Below are 18,420 nucleotides of genomic sequence, written 5' to 3'. Positions count from 1 at the left end.
TATGGTGAATTCCCACAGTTAGACAACAAATCCCACAAGTAGATCATTCATCAACATCTGTCATACATGCCTGTGTTTATCACTGTTACACTGAATACCTTGTTCCTAACACAAAGTACAACACAAAGTAACAACCTGCACAAATAATCAAACTTGCTTTTTCATTATAATGGAACAATGCTATGTAAAACAAGTGTAATCTTAGCAATAACTTTAAAAGTAACACATTTGTTAATAAAGATTGAATTTTTTAATAATAATTAAAAGCAACTTTAAGATTCTGGCATAACAATTTATTCCGGCGTTTACTTCAGCTAGTTAAGATATCTTTTTTCATTGGAAAATGATGTGCATAGGAGACAAACATGCTTTTATCTGTGTAAAATAAAACATTACTCATCCAGTTTTAAGTTACATCCATACGACATACTTTATACTTACACATGTTAAAAGTAACTACAGAAAGAGGGGAGGAAGAGTATGTTTCTTTTAAAATAATAAATGAAAATACATGAAAAGGCAGTGCATTGTCTAAGAGCTGTTGTAGAGTATGTGGCTAAGAATCTAACAATATTTAAATTAACGAAAGGAATAACAATATGGGTTATCGACAAACGTAATTCTCACTGAAGGCAGAACTGGGGAGCAGAAGATTCAACATTTCTGAAAAAATGCAGAGCAGAATACTTCATTTTCAATTAATATAGAATGACTTGCCAAGGTCCTCACATATTGTACTACCTTGTCTATGACAATCATCTTCAGTACTTGTCTTCAGGTTGTCACCAAGTATGGAGACAAGTGTGCACAAACGAGTGGAATTCAGAAGATCTTGGCCACAATAGTTGCATGTGACTATAGAAGTAAACAAACACCACACAAGAATCATGACCCAAGGCTTGGTGAATAAAGAGCACGCACACACATTTCAGATTCAAAAACAAGACACAAAAAGCATAACGATTCTGCATGTATATAGGTCGTCCCCATTGCTCCAACTGGTAAGATTGACCTGTCTGAGGTGTGCGTGTTTAATGTTAGGAGGATTTGGTCAAACACGTGAAGGCCCCCAAACAGATGATGAGAAAACAATGGCAGTACTCATGAGGACTTGTGTTCCAGCAAGTAGTAACGATACATGATGCCAACCACAGCAGCAGCCATGGCAGGGATGAGCCATGCAGTCCAAGAGCTGGAGAGAGAACACAATTAGATATTAAGTGAACTGTTAAATAGCAAACGTCTATGTGAACCACAATTCCATGAATGGGCTTATCAATTCTTGATGACTAACCTGGACTCTCCTGAGGATGAAATGTGTTCTTCCTAGGGAAGATAAGATCAACATTGATGAAAACTGTTGTTTGTAGACCTATGTAGTTGCATTTGTACATCACACTGAAGAAAATTATTGTTAATAGTAATCAGATCATAATATAATACAATTCCTAGAATGTAAACTACGGAGTAGCTTAAAATGAAGAAAATCATCAAGGGGCACTTTACCTTTGGGCTCTGCTTTAAACGATCATCCTGAGGGTTAGAGTATAAGAAAGAACAAACAAACAAATTATACTCCTGGCCCAGAACTATCAATACACACCAAATTAAATGGTCAGTTAGAAAACCAAGATATGGTATTTTTAACTGACCATACACTACAGAGATCTTAAACTATGCCCAATGTATGGTTATGACCACTTTATGTAAAGAGGAAGAGATACAAATGTTACTATCCATCAGAATTAGACTTACATATATTCAATTATCCATTTAGTGTTATAAAAAATTCATCATCATCAGTAAAAAATGATAAATTAAGGTAATAGGTAAATATGCTACATAAAACAAATATTATGCACAGAACGAACAGTGGTAGCACATATGTGGAAAATATCCAAATGATAATCATCATTTGAATATAGTTTCTTTTGGGCTGCCATACACAAAGGTGAAAAACAATGACATTTGAAAGTCCGAGTAGGCTACCATATGAAGTTCGCCAAGGTAGTATTGCTGAAGCATCTCCCTGGCATCTGTTGAGTGACCAACGTCCTCAAAGCTCTCTGTAGCGTCTGCACCTGCTTGCTCCAGCAAAACCTCTTCTCCTCCTGGATGCTGAAATCACACATGAAACTGCATGAACTGTTCTGCACATATTATCACATTCCACTAATGTCGTATCACTTCTGAGACCAGATATGTAACCAGTTCCACGTTGTGCAACGTTTGGCTTCGTGACCTCCATGAACCGACTGACTAGCTACTGTTGCTAGCTTACATACTTACCTTGGGAAACTTTAATCAAACCTAAATGATCAAATATGTACTTAACTACCACTGGGTTACTTGTATACAGTTACCGGGTAGCCTACGTGGGTAAATGAGAGTAGCATTTAGTAGCCTAAACGTTAAAATTAGAACACAACCTGTAGCTAGCGCGGACTGTTCAAAAATCCCATTCACATAGCTAGCTCCATTTGAGATAAGATGCACTCTAGCTACATCTAATTCTTGGAACTAGACATCGATTGCAGGACACGCATTGAAGACATCCAGGCTGTGTTCTACTTCCAGCAAGTAGACTGGCCCTTTAGCTTGCTACAGTAGCAATCTTACCTCCTCTAGGAAACTTGTGATGTCGTACACCTTTTCATGTATGATAAGCCAAGTGTTCTTGGACGTATTATGAGATCTTATGTCTTCGAGGGTGTAGTATTTCACACTGTTGTCTGAAGACGCATTTTTGTCATTAGAAGAAATATTTTCTGCTGGGTTGATGGTGTTATCGTTGATTTCCTCGTCCATTCTGAAATGTTTAGGCTAGAGATAATCCCTCCTTCACAAGCAAGCAAACGATGTTCTCAGAACGTCCTAATGTTGTCAACGCCAACGTTTAAAAGTCTCTCGGGCTTATGAAAAATAACTAATTTAAATTTCTGAGGGAATCTATCTCAGCACTTTCCAAGGGTAGAAATGCTAAACAGTTAAATGCTAACTTAAGCTACTCACTTACAGTTCCATTCCATCCCTTCAACCGGCATACAGTTTCGTCAATCAGCAGACATGCTGCGTTGACCAATTACATTAGTCTAGGGAAATCTACCAATGAACGCGAGATGACTTTTACAAGTAGCCAATAAAATACACAGTTGTATAACCTAATTAGTCACATGATGATCACGAGACGTCATGTCATTCTGGATGGTTCTGTTGCGCGCTTGCTGCGCATGGATGCTAGAGGCGACGATTTTGACTTTGGTTACGACGTTTTTGTTAGTAATATAGTCAATTAACGAAGGTCCATAAATATAATAATTGATCATTTGGTCAATTGAAAGCTAATTATTAGTTAAGTTCTGCTTAAATTACCTCTATGTTAGAGGTGCAGGAAGTTTAGCCTACTTAAGTCAAGACTGCATCCATTGATAAAAAGTGGATGCTTGTGCACGACATCAATGTGCTGTGACAGTTTTGCGGATGCTGACGTGTGCTTGTATGTATATGTACTATAAAACTTGAAATTACAAATAAGGCGAACCTGGATTTGTTTGTTAGGCTACTGTAGCAGTCGAGGTGGGAAAATGTGTGTTACATGAGCAACAATGTGTTGCAAGTTGATAGCGACGGGGGACAGGGCGTTCTTATGGAGTTTCAATGTTCCTATAATGTAAGGGAGCTCGCGCTAGATCAGGATAGTTGTCTGGCTATCGATTTTTAGCTACGTTTAACACGCAATTCATACTTTTGCTTAAGTAGCCTACTACTTGCTACATGCTTCGATAGCCAAACAAATGTCCTGGTGCACGTAACCCTGTCAGTCTATTGCATTTTGTACTTCTGTCGATTAATTTCTTATTTCTTGTTAGTGCATCCATTCAGCAACAAAAGTGTAGTATCAACCCTTTACAGTTTGAGTTAATGTAATGTCGTTTCCCATTTGGGGGAGAGGTAAGCAAGTCATTTTATTTGGGGGGAGTTGAATCCTATTTTGGGGGAGTGTTTTCATTTGGGGGATGCACAGTGGGTGTGTTTTGCATTTCAGGACAACACCGTGAGTCATCCTTTTTATGTCAGTCTTACGACTGAACTGCTGCACTAGTTCACACTTGACCGTAGTTTCCCTAGCAAGTTTTTCCTTGTCTTCCATGAGTGTTTCGGTGTATTGGGGGCCAGTTCTATGGGCGTATGTGAAGCCCTATGTGACGATTAGATTTTTGAGTGATACCCTTTCGGCTTGAGACAATGTAAGCATATTACTTATTGTCCTTGCACTGACAGCTCACAGCAAGAAGGTTCGTTTCCCGCATGTTTGGTGCTCGGGTGGGCTATCGGACTCCCTGGCCTTTCTGTGTAGAATTGGCATGTTCTCCCCATTCTCACACGGGTTTCTAGTGCTCCATTCATCATCATAATTTAGGTTTTTTGTTTTGTTCAGTGTTAAACTTACAACAGACAGTACATACATATGTGTGTTGTAAAATATTTGAGAATATTGTTTTTATACTCAGAACACATAAATACACGGTAACAAATATATTTAATTTTTCCCACAAAAACAATGTACACAGTGAACATCCCAACCAACACAAAGTTGCATATACAGTGGTCTACATACAAAACAACAGAATAATTTACTTTATACATAATTATTTTATTTTAGGTAGTCAGATGGCTGAGCAGTTAGGGAATTGGGCTAATAATCAGAAGGTTGCTGGTTTGGTTCCCAGCTGTGCCAAATGACGTGTCCCTGGGCAAGGCACTTCACCCTACTTGCCTCGGGGGAGTGTCCTGTACTTACTGTAAGTCGCTCTGGAAAAGAGCGTCTGCTAAATTACTAAGATGTAAATGTATTTGCCGTAATGTTATTGCGTTATTTTCTTGGACCATGTTCAGGATTTCAGTTTCCATAAGACGTTCCCGACCACCTGTGTTGGTAATCTTTCATTTCTGCCAAACAAATAGTAAAATACTGTAAATACTGTGAAGGAATATAAAGTAAGGATACATTGGCCAAATACGTGAAACATGCTTTATTTTTACATTTCCTACAGAACAGTCCACAGGCAATACTGTGCTACTATACTCATTGAGTACTGTATTGATATGCAGTAGGCCTTGCAATTTTCTACTGAGAATATATTTCTTACATATTCTTCGGTCCTCCTCTTACTTTCATTCCTCTGGCTCTGCTCGGCCTGTTTCCAATGTTGGCATCCATTGCTCCAAAACAGAAGAGGTCACTTGTTGCCCTTTCATGCTAAAGCTCTGATTGCTAATTGTAAAACTGTGTGACAGGTGGTTGGCCATGCGATGAGTCAGTGTGTGTATTTGAATGGCAGTGTGTTCTTTGTGGAAAAAAAAGAGATTTTCTTCACGAAAATTGTGCCAAATGCAGAGAATTGTGTGTAGTGTTTTGAAAAAAGTGTGTTTTAGAACTGCAATTTGAGTGTAAAGCAGGAATTGTGCTTGTAGTTTAGCAGAATTGGTTCAGGGGTTGGTGCATGAGTTATATGTTGTGGTCATTGTATCTTAAGTACCAGTATTTGTGTGTAAACAATTGAGAAAAACTGTAAAAAATCCCTTCTTCATGTTCTAATATCTTAGTAATACTGTTTTTAGGTAAAACTTAGTGAAATCCTAAAGTAGATTGCAGTCCCCTCATATTTTTTGTATGTACAATGAATGGCCACATTCAGAGCCCACACGGGCTCTGTTGCGTGAACAAGTGTAGCATTCAGAGGTGCTCAACAATGTATGAAGCTCCTGTGTTCTTGTCCATGTAACATGGAAAACACAATGTTCTCCCTATTTAGTTCCAGACACAGTACAAACACACATAATACCCAGTTACAGAGTTGTATCTGCAGCAGCATGTTAGTCATGTTCCTCGTGTATGGCAGCACACCCCTCCTGCAGGCCCAGCCACAGGAGGACAGCAGCCACAGGAGGACAGCAGCCACAGGAAGGGTCATGTCCTACCAGCTCTGGACACTGCACCCACACCTCAAACTGGCCCAGCTGGCCTTCCAGGACGAGCCTCTCTGTTGGATAAAGGTGGAGGAGACAACACACACTGATGACACACACACTTCGAACATACAAACACACACTTCACCCCACCTCACCACACCCCACCTCACCTGCTCACCAAACCCCACCTCACCTCACCCAGCACCTCCCTCTCCGTGCCTTTGTTGCACAGTTAATTTCAATTCTTCTCAGCATCATCTCTGGTCCTGTATGTGTGTTAGAACTGTGTCTGAGTTAGATGAAGGGGGTCTGGGACAAATGCGTACCACAATCAACAAATGCGTACCACAATATCATAGTAGGTATTACTGGTCACCCACTCATAATTTGTGTTTATCTAAAGCAGCCATTTAATGGCACAATACAAACACAGTAAAAAATACTTGAATCCAGCATATGCCCGCCTTCCTGCAGGCACTTCCCTGCTGAGAGGAGTGGGTAGTGATTGAAATAAAAGCTTTGCCGCCCACATCCTCAACAAGAGCTCTCAGAGGAATGGGCGGCCATGCCCGGCAAACCACAGAGGTCGCAGAACAGCAACCACTGATGCACTAATAAAACATAATCAGTCGTGGCACATATCACAAAATAATAATACAATAATACAATAATATATATAATTACATATAGAACAGAATTAAAAGAGAGAGGGATAAGATTTGTACATCTCAGCTGTTAGCAAACAGGTGATTAGCCATAATAGTTTCTTTGTTATCTCCTGTACATGGCAGGAATATTTGAATAGCTGAAATACAAATACTGTACAGTTGTGCAACAGGCACAACATTGCACATGTCTTAACTTGTAGTGGGAATGTCCATCGCAGTCAGTAAAATCAACAAGCCATCGGACACCGGTGTAACTAATAAGAACAAACACTAGATGGCATTACAACATCAAGCTGAGAAACACCCATTTCCACTATCAAGTGTTCATCGTTTCACATGGAAGTGTGGTAAAGAAATGAACTCATATATCCACATCAACTGCCTAAATTCACAATTCACAACAATTCCCAGGTAAGGTGTGGTGATTAAACAATGGTTAATTGGCACTAAGGGACACAAAGTGGGCCAATAAACCATGCCCACACATCATCACCAGAAGAAGAAACCTTTATGAACTCATATACCCACATCATTTGTATCATTGATTTATTCACACATTATTCAGATTCCCTCTGATACATCAGAACAGCGTGTGTCCTGTGGAGCATCAGCCCAGCAAGGTCAGAGAGAACACAGTGTGTTGCTGTCACACTCGGTGTGAGAGACATTAGGCTACAAACAACAATAACCAAACAAGATGGTAGCGATGATGTCATGTTAAAACTTGTGTAAATGGTGCGTTATTGAGAGTATTTCTTGCTGGTATGACAAAATAAATATGGTATATCATATTTTGATAAACTTTTTTTTTGGTATAAAAACAAAATATTTAACAACAAAAGAATCCCACACATCATCTTTCCTGGGGAGCACCCAACGCATCTCTGCTGATTGGTGAATTGAAATGTGTTCTAGGCAGTGATGCTGGCAATAGAATCCACAGTCACAAACAGAACCACTGTCACAATCTCCAGTCTTATTTGTCCGTTGTCAGTGTTGTGAATCAATGCAGTGAGGAAAAGGTTATCTATTCTCATTGTGACTCGTTTGGAGTTTGCAGTGTGATATTACAAGCAATGATGATCAACATCATCTCGAGGATGATGAGGCAGAGTACCGGTACTTTGAATGTGAAGGCATTTTAGGTTTGCATGTCAATACATTAGCTGGCTGCGACAGCTAATACCTACATTGGAGGTAAGGATGGGACAAGGACTGGGTAGGCATATGAGGCTGGTCTAATATTGCATTAAAAAAATTGTCCCACTACCCAAAAAAACTTGTGCCTCTGAGTGAAATGAATTCAGACCTATTGCGTTGACCTCTGTACAGATTAAATGCTTTGAGCGCATAATGTTACCCTACTTGAAGTCTGAAACACACAGAGTGATGGATGCTTTACAGTTTGCTTATAAAGTGAGGAGGGGCGTAGAAGATGCAACAGTTAAATAAATAAAGTCTATAATCACCTGGAAACACCATCATCCTATGTGAGGATCTTTTTTGCAGATTTCTCCTCTGCTTTCAATACTGTCAGGACTAACCTTCTGGCAGATAAATTAAGCAGCCTGGGTGTTAACCACACTCTGATCAGGTGGATTTATAACTTCCTCACTGATAGGAAACAGTTTGTAAACATACATGGTCATTCTTCCTCTATAAATAATACGAACATTGGGGTACCAAAAGGTTGCATCCTTTCGCCTTTGCTTTTCACATTGTATACCAGTGATTGTCTCAGCCATAGTAGCAACTGTTCTCTCATTAAATATGCAGATTATGTAGCGATTGTTGGTCTCTTGAATAATAATGAGGAAGACTATAGAACTGAGATCAGCTGCTTTTATAACTGGTGTAAAGACAATGCACTGATCTTAAATACTAAGAAAACTAAAGAAATGATACTAGATTTTTGAAAAAAAACTCCTCTCACTCTCCTGTCAATGTGGAAAATACCACCACTGAAATTGTACCTGATTATAAGTACCTAGGTACAATTATTGACAACAAGCTGACATGGAACCTCAATACTGGTGTCAGATTTACAAAAGCCAAGCAACGGCTGTTTTTTTTAAGGAAATTACAAAGTTTTAATGTGAATGGGAAAATGCTGAGATTGTTTTACAAAAGTCTTGTAGAGAGTGTTTTAACTTTTTGTATTCAGAGCTGGGTTGGAGCACTGTCTTTACAGAACAAAAACAAATTGTACAAAGTTGTTAAAGTCAGCAGCAAGATCACAGGTGAAACCATGAACAGTATGTCCTTTCTGTCTGACAAATACAAATGTGAATCTGGCCCAAAAGATTGTGTCCGACTCGCATCACCCCATGTGGCCTGAGTATGAACTCTTACCTTCAGGACGCAGGTACATGATGCCACGGATGAGGACTAAGAGAGCCATCACATCTTTTGTCCCAAGAAGCATCCAGCTTCTCAATAAATCAGATAATTTTTCATCCCTTTTTATCATTTTATCCGTTTTATCCTTTCTGTCACTATGCACCACTACTGTGTACTGGACCTGCTGACCTTTTAAAGTTATTCCTAAGTTATTTCGGTGAGGCCTTCAGTTGTGTTTTCTATTATTTTATTCTTGCATTTTTATGTCTCGCTGTGCTTTTTAATAATTATGTTATGTCCATTGTACCGTTCTGTCTGCAGTGTTGAATGTATCTGTTTTTCAAGCTCTTGGTGCAGAACAAATACCCCTCGGGGCAATAAAGATTTTCATTCAAAATATCATTTGTTTTGTACCATGGCCACTAGTATGACTGGGCATAGTGGCGCGTAAAAGGACTGGAGTGTAACAGTGGATTAGGGTGTGGATCTTGTCTGTGCCATCAGACAAGCATGGAGTGAGATGTCAGTTTTGTGAGCAGCCTTCCTTAGAGAAACCTGTCTGCTAATGCACACAGTACCAAAGCACCATCAATATGTCACTATCCTCGAGCAACCTGCTGTTTTGTTCAGTAACATCTTAAGTATCGGTATTTAAGTTCCAGCCATTGAGAACTCAATAGAGGTTTTCTTTATAAATTGATTTCAGCAATTTATCAAGGTAAACTGTGTCTCCTGATGGTTGATAGATATTGACTGAGTCACAACTATCGTAGGAATAGAAGGGAAATGACAATGCAAGCTCAAAACAATTAAATCAATTGTTTCCCAAGCTGAAATGAAAATATCCTGAGGTATTTCTTTGTAGGCATTGTCTAATAAACCCTGATGGATTGCAACTGTAAACAACAACGATGCAATTACACACACTTAGGATTTGGACTGATGAGTTGAGGCGCACGTATATGCAGAAGCGTGCATGTTAACCATCCACCATCTCATTTGAGGTGTTGTTTCTGTTCCATGCTTCTCAGTTACAATGTGAATGCCATGCTGATGAGGCTTCCTCGGTTCAGCCAAGCTCCACAACCAATTCAGCTTCAGCATTAATCATCTGCCAAGTGACATAAAGAAAAAGCTATATAATGTTCTGCCTGGAAGAAAATACCTAATTCAATAGTACAATTCTACAATACAAATGTTGTTCAATGTTGTTGTGTGGTCAGTATTGGTTTAGTTTTGCCATTAAACAAACTGGGTCTTCATTATCATGGATGTTAGCACATTTACAAGGCTCACAGCAACAGGGGGAATTTCATCCATAGATTCAATATGAGGCCTTTATTGCTTAGAGCCATCACCAGTGGACACATTTTCACGAGTCGGAAGATTGCAATTATCTTTGTGCGTAGGACTGTCCTTGTAGACTTGTGAATTATAAATTCAATCCTAACCCCAACCCTGTGGTAAAGGAGTATTAATTGCACAATGGTTGTAAAAAGGGCAACACATTTCATGTGTTTGATGAGTTTAGCTGATGTCCATTTTCACCTATACTTTCACCAAAGTGGTCTTTCTGTCATAACCTGCATAATCTGCAGTTCACATAAATGCTTGGCCAAATCTGCTAATAAATGTTAATTCCCAAATATGTTAGTAAAAATAAGTGTTGAACCAATCATGACATCACCTCCCTGACCAATCATCATGGGTAATTGACTGTACTTTAATGGCCAAAATGGAAGTTTAATTTACAGTTGAATATAAAACAAAATCTAATGTGAAGGGGACTGAATACTCGCCAATGAGCCAAAACATTATGACCACCTGCCTAAAATGTTGGTTCTCCGTTCTCAGGTAAGGTATAGTGATTGAACAATGCTCAATTGGTACTAAGGGACACAAAGTGAACCACTAAACTGCACACACGCACTTCACCAGAAAAATAAGAAACCTTTATGAACTCGTATTCCCACATCATTTTTATCATTGATTTATTCACACAGCTGGGTTTGAACTTCAGCATATTGTCTTGACCTTTACTGCATCCCTCAATGCATTGATTTGCTGCCATGTGATTGGCTGATAAGATATTTGCATTAAAGAATTGGTGTCTTTATTAATAGGCCGAGTAACCACGCAGTATCTAACAACAACCAATGTAAACAATAGACATAGTGGGTCTTTAGTCCTTTCCAAGCAGAGGTCGGTAGATTTACGTTTCAATTTGATTACAACAGACTTACTGGTCTACCAAACCCTTCTGCTTCAATTCTGTATTATTGCTAGTTTTGATCCTATTTGTTGATGGTGGTCCTCTTTGTACTGAATTGCAGAGGTGGTGCTTAAGGATTCTGTGATTGGAGATGTTGGGTTCTTACAGCAGTGTCTAGAGAAATCTATGCAAGCAGAATTGAATTGAAAATAATTTGTGTTTTGCACAAATAATACAATAATATGCAATACCTGCTGACAATACGACTTGCTGTGTCATGCTGGAGAATATATTGGTGGTACCTGCCAGACTTTTCATTGAAGATAAACAACCCATGCCTGAATCTTCCATGGAACCACAGATCTGACCACCTTCTGTTGGACAAGGCAGTCGTTAATGTGCTGTTGTCTGTCAGGTGTCATGACATCTTCATGAAGCCTGCTCCATCAGTATGCAGGTCACCTCCCCTCCACGACTCTGACACGCAGGGGACCCGCACTTCTCCCCAGCCTGCTTGTCTGAAGATGATCAAAAGGGAAGAGGGGGATGGCAGTGTTTGCGCAAGGTGTGTCTTGGTACACAGTTTTCCGCTGCAACGTGTGTGACATCTCTCTGACAGCATTTAGAGCAAGCACAGAAACCCAGCAGTCAGATTTAAAATCCACATAAAAATTATATTGTAAGGCTTAATACTTTATTATATATTTATTAATGCAATTACAGGAGACTATTTTGGCATTACATTTTTGAAAACAATAAAATGCAATTTATATACAAGTTATGTCTAGTTTATTTACAAAATCTTTATTTAATGCATTATCATAATTTAGGTAAAAGTGGTATTTACATATTTATTTTTCAATTACCAATAGAGATTTAGATGGTACGCATTTGCCTATATCCAAGCACTGCAGCATAAACAGAATCATGGGAGGCTAAAATTAATTAAAACTATTGGTTATCTAAAGGCTGTCAATGATTTCAGTTTCACAAATGTAAAGACCACAGTTTCATTTTGGTACCGATCATCAGATCAAGGCTTGTTCAACCTCAATAAACAGTTTCTTGCTATCAACTACAGACCCACAAACTATCACCTTTACCATAACATTCGCATTTCGAAAGTGTGTGAATAGTGCAAAGGGGGAGGGGGGGCACATTAATACAGTACATAGTGAATGCATTGAATCACAAATTGTATCAAATCAATAAGAAACCAAAAATACCAGTGACACTCACTGGTGTTATGAAACAGAAAGTCAAAGGGAGGAAAAGGGTAACTCCCACAGACTAGCCTATACTGACATTTCTACTCTGTATCTTCTTAATTACTTTTCTTCTAACACACTGAAATGCTACACCTTAAAGGTTAACCTAGAGAGGCAGCTATATGCCAAGTCTTTGAGAAAGATGAGAAGGCCAAAGTCCATCAACATAAACATTATCTAGTGAAGTTCACAATTTATATCCAATTGCTTGATGTTAAAATCCAAATTTAAGCTAATGAAGTCAGGCTTACGTCAAACAGCTTAAGTGTAATACATTATCGGGGACAGCATGAAGATAAAATGTCCACATCATGTAAGATATGGCAAGATGACATGCAGTTGGATGGGGGCAATGGCTATACTCTTATGACATTGAATAATCAACTAAAAATAACTAAAATGTGGTTTAAGAGGTCGATCAGTGTGTGGAACCCTGATGACACTTAGCGGTATCTGCAAAATGTAAAAAAAGGAAAAACAAAACGGAACTAAAACATGTACAAAACGATTCTAGCATAAACAATCGATATTTAAGTAGATGTGAGAACACTGACAAGGTGAAAGCTCATTTTAAAAGAAAAGTATCCAATTATACCTACTTAATGTAATGACGGGAGGATGTTTGGAAGCTCTAACTTACATTAGCAGGGCTGTGGTGGGGTTCAGCACCTTGCAGGTAGCTCACCAGGGGCTTTTTGGGACATGTCACGTCTTTAAACATTTCTACGACTGTCCTCAGAGGTGGGTGTGGTCAGATAGGGTGATTAAGGTGCAGGTGGAGGACATGCTGGCTGAGCGCTCATTGAGACTGTTGTTGTTATTCCAGACTTCTGATACAAACTGCATCGGTGCGCTGACCCTGCATCCGAGGGCCCTGGCTGCCCCAGGGCAGAGGGACAGCGACAGCCTCTCGAAGATAAGGCGGAACTTCCTACGGAAGCTGTGGTTGATCCAGAAGTACAAGATGCAGTTGAGAAATCCATTGGTGGTTGGCAGCCAGACCACCACAAATTCAATCCACTCCGGTACCCCTTGGCCTGAGATAGCTGTTGAAGAGACATGGCTAAATTATGGTTGAAGGTTTATATTAAAAGCCAAGTGTTTAAAAACATTGTGTCTAAAAACATTAAATATATAAACATGCACTTGGATAATACACATGGTATATTTACATACTTAAAAGCATCACAATCATGTTTTATTTGCATCATCCTACCATTGTATATCATTGCTGCCATGCACGGGGTCCAACAGGTGTAGTACACGGTCATCACAGGCACAAGCACCCTGGAAGCCACGTCGGGTCTGTTCCGACGACCCATTTCGTGTTTGCGCAATTTCAACCTCTGTTTCTTGGCTGCCAACCAAAGTCTCAAGTTTGCATATGTCATGATTATCGAACAAGGAAAAAATATAAAACACGTCAGACTCAGAGAATACCCAACGTTAGTGGAGTACAATGGATTGCAGACCAGTGATGCTGTAGAGAAATGGACCTCAATTATCCCGTCCGGAAATGATATTGGCAGAAGTAAAATCGGAGGAAAACACCATGCGAACGCGATCAGGAAAATGGTTTTCTTCCTCGTCATCAGTGAGGAGTACTTCAGAGGATAGAACACAGCGATGTACCTCTCCAAACTTATAGTGGCCAGTGTATACATGCAGGTGGAATAAACCGTGGCATTGCAGAAAGCCACCACGTGACACAGGGTGTCGGGGCCTTCGGTGTAGTTCTTCACCAAACTCACCCACAGGTTCAAGGGCATGACAATCAGTCCAAACGCAGAATCTGCACCCGTCAGAGACAACAGAAAATACCGTGAGTTCCTTGACCATCCGGACACAGATGTGGCTATAACCAGAAGAACGGCAATATTCCCCAAGGTAATCAGCACGCCTAGAACAGATATTACACTCATCTTGATGGGCCAATGAGCAAGTTCAATGCTCACAGAGTTGGAGCTCGTTAGATTGACATCTTCAGACGTGGAAACATTTTGCGCTGCAAACATTGTTATTTACATTTAGGCTAAATGCAGGCTACTAATGATGGCATATAGTTTGCGAGTTTAACATTGTGTGTATAAGCAAGGCAACCGACGACTGAGATCCCTGACTTGAGTAGATTTTACATAATGATGTCGATAGGTCACTATAATACTGGACCATAAGTAGCACAGCTGCGGGGCATTAGATGACAGTCACGTGTGCACAACAGCCAATTTGGAAACAATGGTTGAGGTATATTTCCTCGACAAGAGAATACAAAGTTGTTGGTCTTGATGTGGCAATGATTTCTTTCCATTGCGCTTCTTTGCTTTTTACCGAAATCTCACATTAAGACCCAGTTTCACAGTGGTGTATTTAAATCGGATTTTCTCAACTAAGCCACTGGTCATTTAGTGGCAACACCATGACAGATAGCACATATTATTCATGTGACATCTTAAGGTGCAGACACTCCGATAAATTCAGTGAGGAACACCTGAGATCATGTGGAGTAAAGCAGCGTGGGGGAGGAAGAGGAAGTGAGGATATGAACCCCAAGTGGTTGAGAGATGAGTCTGTCCCCTCCCGTAAGCCCTGTGCTGGACACCAGAGGGATATGCTCATTAAGACAGTGACAAGCGCGTATATCAAAGACATCCCAGGCAGCTTTCCACTGTGGGATCTAACCATGGCTGGCTGAGTGGCACAGCAGTGTGGCACACTAGTGTGGCACAGCCGTTTCAATATGGCACTGAGCCTAACGACAGCCCTGCCAACTTATCCGTACAATCTGGAGGATCAGCTAGTTCCTCACATGGCTCCACAGCAAATGCTGGACCACCAAGCTGTTAAAGAAACAGCCTTTTTCAGATAACCTGCTTTGTGCTTTGTCTTGTCTTTGTCTTGTCTTGTTGGTGGTATGAAGTCATCCGTACGTTCTTTAGAAAGCTTGTGCTCGCTGATATAATGTTCCATTAGGCTAACGCTCACAAAATGAATCAGGTCGTTGGAGCGAGTAAGCAGCATATCAAGAACAAATTAGGACAGACGCAGGCGTGGGATTTAAAAGCAATGCATATAGGTGACATTGTCTGTTAAGAAAAAAACAATTTTAAAAAACCATCCTAGGATCTTTCTGCTGGAGTTTAGAGGGGGATCATTCTGTGTGATGTCGAAGGGCACTGCTCGGCTTCACAGTAGAAACATAGCGCCAGGTTTGGCCAGAGATGAGGAGGCCATTTAAGCATTTTACCTCCTTTATCTGTTTGATGAAATGGGTGAGCGAAAGGAGGTTGGTGTGCATCTCTGTTCGCCATTAGTAACTTGCAGCTTAGAGATAAGTGGCCTAATTTGAATGGGCTTTTTCTGCTGCATACCCATCGGTTTCTCTTGGTTAGTTAGACTGCTCAAAACCTGTGGGGTTTTACGGTGATAGGCAAACTCCTGACTAGTCTATGTAGCAGGTATCGAATGTTAAAGAAATACAGGCTAATGGCTCCTGTAGTCAGATCTTGAATTACCTCAAATGGCTCTTTAACACTCAGTTTAGGCCTATAGTGGGATTAGAATCCAGGGACATTCACAGACAAGGAAGTGACTCATTTTTCCCTTGTGCTGTGAGGGTCATTTGTCTTGGTGTTCAGAGTATAACAACAGTTGCTCTGAGAAATTCTTCTCCAGTCTGAGTTTCTTTTTGTCTTTACTAACCAATTCTCTGCCTTGCCGAATTCCTGTTTATAGTAGGTAGGTATATTTGTTAAATGGAACCAATTTCTTTGCTATTCTTGTATTATGGCTCATGTGACAGATTGAATGAAATAAATTGAAAACATAGTGAGGCTGCTACAGTATGTGTGTGTGTACGCACCTGTGTGTGTACTTGGTAGGTATATGCGCAATTATTTTTAGCTAGCGCATACGGTTTGGGTCTTCTAAGCTCCGGTGTCAGAAAGCTGAAATCATTTTGTGCGTGCTTGTTCGTGAATGGACTGTGGGTGGGTGGACTACCTCCTGCAGCAGTGCATATGTAGGAGGCCAATCGATTGTGGTGCGTGGGCGGCGCTGCCACGTGAGTTTCCACGAGTGGATGGTGACACATGAGTGATGCTGTGGGGAGATACCAGCACAGGTTGAAGGGTGGAGGTGGGAGCCGTGCCACTGCCATCTTTCTCTCCCTGCCATGTGATAAAGAACAAACAGGGCCGAGCTCGCTCTGTCTGGCAGTGTATCTAGCTGATAACAGGATTCTGCCAGTGCAGACAAACCCCTCTGCTGTCCACGATAGTCGGTGTGTTTAAGGACGGGAACACACAAGTGTTATTCTCTAGGGGCTTATACAGACAGAAGGTAAAGCTAAAGGGCATTTTTACCGGTCTTCCTCAAGCTTACACGCGTCCTCTTTGACGTCCTGTGTATGAATGAATACCACACAGACTGGAAGGGAAGAGTATTTTAATAAAAGCGGTTGTGGGGTCTTCTTTCACAAAAGAAATTCAAAGAGGATTACGTTTACTGTAAGTGTGACTGTCATACTTCCCTTACAATCGGTCAGATGGCGTCACATTAAAGAAAAGAAACTGGCACTCGTGTGTGCAGCCAGATAGCGGTTAGAACACCAGTTGGTGATCCTCAACAGCTCTCTGCCTACCCTTTCTCAAATAATGCACTCATGAATTAGACTATTTTTAGAGTCCCACCGACACAGTTATTGAGCAGAATGACATATGGTAGGTAAGAATGGAATAATCATCCTCCCTCTGTTTACTATGTACATTTCCAATGGAAATTTCTGAGAAATGATATGACTGACTGTGTCCACACACATCATGTTTTCAATTTCACAGTTTCAACAAATCAACAAGAAAGAAAATCAAACTGCTGTGTGGGCTATAGAAGCTGTAGAACATGGCAGATTCATAAAAACAATTGAAGCAATAGCTAGACCTCTTCATAAAAACCAATATCCCAAAAACATAAATGTTTTTTTTCCCCAGAATCCTATCCTAGTAGTTCAATTCCAGTGAGAGTGTTGAAGTGCTCTTTGCTGAGTCTACAAAAAAACCTTATGACTGAATTCCATAGTGAGTCATGTAGCCTTTGTCCACAGCATGCAATATGACAATCCATAAGGATTTCAGGTAGTAAGGACTCATGGTGTGATTCACAAGCATTTGTAGTAGCAGGTAGCAAGTAGCATTTTTGACAGTTGCTTTTTGCCCCATGTGAGACACCTCGACCATCATCGACCATGGATGGCTCAGTCAAACATCCATATAAGATTTACGTGACCTATGTTGCTGAACTGACACAGAAATACACTTATAGAATAGTATATAATATACAACTGATTTTCTTAAATGTCCTCCCAAAAGCAAGTATAATTCAATGGAATGTGAATCACATCTGTTGGTGGTGTGGATGAAGTATGAATTATGTGGATGATGACCTATCTACTTCTCCACCTCTTATCCCCTTGATGTTGTGTTCCGGCTCATATTGACCCAGTTACACAACATACTTATGTCACTATGCCTCCGCCTCTCACCCTCAGATGAGAATACCAATACAGAGGCTAGAGTTTCACTCTTATGCAAGAACCTCTCCCTTCAAAAAGAGCTTGAAACTGCATGAGCTATTGACTTTCATTAAATGCCTTTTCCTTTTCGGCCGTTTTTCAATGGCATAACATTGATTTGAACCCTCACCTCTTCTCTCTGTTCTGGGGGGAGCGGAGCTGGGCTTAATGCGCTGAACGTCTGCAGAATGGGGAGGCTTCTTCGGTTTCTTCTCCCCCCACAGACTCACATTACATTTACATTTATTAATTTAGCAGATTTTTATCCAAAGCGACTTCCAAGAGAGAGCTTTACAAAAGTGCACAGGTCAATGATCATAAACCCAAAATAGTCCCCAAAACATTGCGGGTTGCCAAAACATGAAGCATACATTTGAAAAGCAAATAAGTGCC

The 18,420-nt window shown here is 40.3% G+C and overlaps 2 protein-coding genes across 7 annotated transcripts; both read right to left on the bottom strand.

The window, feature by feature from the left end:
• Positions 1-399: 399 nt before the first annotated feature.
• On the bottom strand, positions 400-3,116 carry cyb5b (cytochrome b5 type B). Of its 6 annotated transcripts, XR_014732329.1 has the most exons (8): positions 3,013-3,071; positions 2,620-2,809; positions 1,990-2,118; positions 1,507-1,533; positions 1,295-1,326; positions 1,102-1,192; positions 742-855; positions 400-663 (listed from the first exon to the last, which is right to left on the bottom strand). XR_014732329.1 is itself a non-coding variant. In XM_084683091.1 (7 exons), the coding sequence occupies exons 1-6, from the start codon at positions 3,042-3,044 to the stop codon at positions 1,102-1,104; spliced, it is 501 nt and encodes a 166-aa protein (XP_084539217.1). In that variant the 5' UTR covers positions 3,045-3,071; the 3' UTR covers positions 400-855. The 6 variants fall into 6 exon arrangements, 4 of the variants coding, with proteins under 4 accessions (XP_084539217.1, XP_084539218.1, XP_084539216.1 ...); XR_014732328.1 differs by having other exon boundaries at positions 742-1,192; positions 3,013-3,031; XM_084683091.1 differs by having other exon boundaries at positions 400-855.
• An 8,767-nt stretch (positions 3,117-11,883) lies between these two features.
• LOC146247271 (adenosine receptor A2b) lies at positions 11,884-14,488 on the bottom strand. Its single transcript, XM_084682674.1, has 2 exons — positions 13,678-14,488; positions 11,884-13,507 (listed from the first exon to the last, which is right to left on the bottom strand). The coding sequence occupies exons 1-2, from the start codon at positions 14,474-14,476 to the stop codon at positions 13,197-13,199; spliced, it is 1,110 nt and encodes a 369-aa protein (XP_084538800.1). The 5' UTR covers positions 14,477-14,488; the 3' UTR covers positions 11,884-13,196.
• Positions 14,489-18,420: the final 3,932 nt, after the last annotated feature.

Source organism: Hypomesus nipponensis, chromosome 19 (genome assembly GCF_054491055.1).
Source record: "Hypomesus nipponensis isolate SF chromosome 19, ASM5449105v1, whole genome shotgun sequence".
Taxonomy (NCBI): domain Eukaryota; kingdom Metazoa; phylum Chordata; class Actinopteri; order Osmeriformes; family Osmeridae; genus Hypomesus; species Hypomesus nipponensis.
The sequence above is the reverse complement of the archived record's forward strand: the minus strand, read 5'-3'. Positions and strand labels throughout refer to the sequence as shown.

Bases quoted from the DNA above. Each gene is read 5' to 3' on its own strand.
- cyb5b (XM_084683091.1), bottom strand. From the start codon at position 3,044: ATGCCGGTTGAAGGGATGGAATGGAACTGTAA. The intron at 1,534-1,989 runs GTAGCCTACTCG...TCTAACCCTCAG, and splicing joins ACCTTGGCGAACTTCATATG to GATGATCGTTTAAAGCAGAG. The intron at 1,327-1,506 runs GTAAAGTGCCCC...TATCTTCCCTAG, and splicing joins GTTTAAAGCAGAGCCCAAAG to GAAGAACACATTTCATCCTC.
- LOC146247271 (XM_084682674.1), bottom strand. From the start codon at position 14,476: ATGTTTGCAGCGCAAAATGTTTCCACGTCTGAAGATGTCAATCTAACG. The intron at 13,508-13,677 runs GTAGGATGATGC...TCTCTTCAACAG, and splicing joins GGCAGCAATGATATACAATG to CTATCTCAGGCCAAGGGGTA.